The sequence below is a fragment of the Bactrocera oleae genome, chromosome 4 (assembly GCF_042242935.1).
Source record: "Bactrocera oleae isolate idBacOlea1 chromosome 4, idBacOlea1, whole genome shotgun sequence".
Lineage (NCBI taxonomy): Eukaryota > Metazoa > Arthropoda > Insecta > Diptera > Tephritidae > Bactrocera > Bactrocera oleae.
Window position 1 is genome coordinate 21,079,226 of NC_091538.1, and position 3,318 is coordinate 21,082,543.

The 3,318-nt window shown below is 37.3% G+C and overlaps 1 protein-coding gene across 1 annotated transcript; it reads left to right on the top strand.

Annotated features, from left to right (window-relative positions):
- The first annotated feature begins 527 nt into the window (after positions 1 to 527).
- Positions 528 to 2,501, top strand: LOC106614511 (succinate-semialdehyde dehydrogenase [NADP(+)] GabD). Its single transcript, XM_014230294.3, has 3 exons — positions 528 to 897; positions 964 to 1,252; positions 1,340 to 2,501. The coding sequence occupies exons 1-3, from the start codon at positions 589 to 591 to the stop codon at positions 2,284 to 2,286; spliced, it is 1,545 nt and encodes a 514-aa protein (XP_014085769.3). The 5' UTR covers positions 528 to 588; the 3' UTR covers positions 2,287 to 2,501.
- Positions 2,502 to 3,318: the final 817 nt, after the last annotated feature.

The window sequence follows — 3,318 nt, forward strand, 5'->3', positions numbered from 1 at the left end:
CAATTTGTATCTTAAAACGCAGACATCTTGAAGTTAGGATTATCTTTTAAAAATACATTACTTAGTCATGAAGCTGAATTCCCAGATTATGGTTATTTTGGAGATTTTAAGTTTCAGTTAAGAGCACAGTTATTTCATATACTAACCCATATTTCGGAGCCAAATATTCTCTTTGATTATAAGGGTTCCTAGAATTTAATTCTGCCCGAATAAGAACCTAAGTAGTAAGTAGCAAGACGAAAACCGGCATATAAAGCACATTCGAAGTTCGAATGATGATGGAAGATTATGGAATATTAAATAATGATCGTTTGTCAAAGTGATGATCTATTTGTGAAGGAATTCCAAGGAAGGTGAAAAAAAATCACATTTTTTATAGGGTAAGATCTGAAGCCATTTTGGTAGTAACACTTTGGATCCCGCTAAAGTCGGTTTTATCAGTTTACCTCGAAAGTTTCATAAAAAAACCGATTTTCAAAATAAGTCGTCTACAAAAGTTTGTTATGTAGTTAGCAACTCTTTACATTACAAAATAAAATATCAAAATAAAAGACATATAATCAAACTAATATTATTAAAAACAAAAAAATGTATATTACCTTTTCAATATTGTGCCGAATGTGCAATAGTAAACTGATGCGCTTTTCTCTTCGTCACAAATCGCGCACGACGAAAACATCCCTTTGGCTCGAGCAAGCTTATATTGGTGGCGAATGGTTAGACGCGACGAGCGGTGCCACATTCGAAGTTCGAAATCCAGCAAATATGCAAGTGATCGGCTGTGTGCCCGACATGACAGTCGTCGAAGCCCAAAAAGCGTTAGAAGTCGCCACGAAAGCATTTTACGTGCCCGAATGGAAGTTGATTACAGCACGCGAGCGCTCACAGTTGCTGAAGGTTTGACGGCAGATATGTACATATATAAAATATATTTTATTAAGCTTCTAATTGATTTCCTAACAGAATTGGCACATCTTGATTTCACAGCATTGCGCTGAATTGGCTAACATAATCACGGCGGAATGTGGCAAACCATTAACCGAGTCCCTATCCGAGGTGGATTATGGTCAATCGTTTGTTGAATGGTTTGCCGAGGAAGCACGACGCATTGATGGCCAACTCATTGCCAGTTCAATGAGCAATCAGGAGGTGCTTGTGCTTCGCGAGCCACTTGGTGTTGCAGCACTCATTACACTATGGAATTTTCCGATGGCGTTAGTCTTACGCAAAGCAGCAGCGGCTATGGCGGCCGGTAAGTTCAAGCAGCAACGCTGGTGTGTAGAGCGAAAAAATTACGGTTAATTTAAAAAAAAAATTTTAAAATTTTCGCTTCGAATAGGCTGCACAGTTGTCGTCAAACCTGACGAAGATACACCACTTTCCTGCTTAGCACTAGCTAAGCTCTCCCAAATGGCCTGTATACCAGCTGGTGTTTTCAACGTGATCACTACGAATACAGCTCCACCAATCGGTGATCTCTTCTGCCGAAGCCCACTTGTGTGTGGCATCTCTTTTACCGGCTCCACTGAAGTTGGCAAATATTTGTTTCGTGAATCAGCCGGTTTGCTGAAACGTGTTTCGCTAGAGCTCGGCGGTAATGCACCATTCATTGTTTTCGAATCCGCTGACATTGCCGAAGCGGTTAAGGGTGCAATGTTATCGAAATTTCGTAATTCCGGACAAACTTGTGTCTCAGCCAACCGTTTCTACGTACAGTCCGCTGTATATGAGGACTTTCTGAAACAGTTGCAAGCACAAGTTGAAGCTTTGAAAATCGGTCCGGGATACAATAAAGGTGTGCAAATTGGTCCACTCATTAATTTAGCGCAGTTAAAAAGAATTGAGACAATTATGAAAGACGCACGATCCAGACATGCGAAGGTAATATGCGGTGGTAAACGTCTGCAAGACATTGGTGAACTCTTCTACGCACCCACTATCATCACCGATGTGGATCGTACAGCACGTATTTATCGTGAAGAGATCTTCGGCCCAGTTATCACATTGACAAAGTTCGACACTGAAGACGAAGTTGTAACCAGGGCAAATAGTTCTTTACGCGGCTTATCCGGGTATTTCTATAGTCAAAACTTGCAAGAAGTATTTAGAGTGGCGCGACGACTTGAGGTCGGCATAGTGGGCGTAAATGTAGGATTGGCGTCGCAGGCGGAGGCACCATTTGGTGGCATCAAGGAATCCGGTATCGGCCGTGAGGGAGGACACTATGGCATCGATGAATTTACTGAGATAAAGTATATCTGTTTGGGTGGATTGAAGTATGATTGAGTGGAGAGGTGGTCAGTTTCTACATATAATTTTTGTGACTTGAGACGATTTTGCAATTCAGTACGTGACAGTCACAAAAATCTCTCTATTCAAAACGAACAGATCTACTCAGCTCTTACATTTCGTTATTTAGAGATGTATATAAAACCTGAATGAAAATAAATATGTCGATAACAAATATTACATTTTCTATAACGCAGTCAAAAATCATAACTACCAATAAAAATAAAAATAAAATGTTGACTTTAAATCACAATATATAGTAAGGAAATTTATTAGAAATTGGTTTTTTTTGTGTAACTTTTACTTGTAGGAGTTGCATACAAAATAGTTATAAAAACCGACATCCGATTAATATCTTAGATTTCTAAAAAGTATATTCAAATGGAAAACAAGAATTTTTATTAGTTTTGTGACCTGCTTACTATCAGGTGACAAATGTGAGACATTATTTTGTGACTAAACAAGAGAGACTGTAGTGTGAATAGTAACTTGTCACAAATTGATATTTTATTTCAAAATGTCTCAAATAGTGCCTAGAAATTGCTTATTGAATTGCGATATAAATAAAACAATTAAGGAAGGGCTAAGTTTGGGTAAAACGGAATATTTCATAATCTTTATATTAAAGGAATGTTGCCAAATTATTTAATATTCATGGTTCGTCGAAAGGGAAAAGTGACTACAATCATATTGGTATCTTATTAACATAGGTCTCATTATCATGTTTTTCTACATGTCCGGGATATTGATGCTAAAATAAATATAGTTAATTCAAATGAAATATATATTATATATTTTCAACCAAAGAAACTAAATTAAATATATTGAGTATCAGAGGAAAAAATCAACCAGTGAAACGGAAATCATAATCATCTACTAGGGATGGTGGGTTCAGACCACGGTCTAAATAGATTTTATTCATATTCTTCGCTTTATCGCATTATGTTTTTGAAAACATTAAAATATCACATAAAATGAGCAACCAAAGTCAGAAATCATTAAATCGGATCTATTTGGAATAGGGAAAGT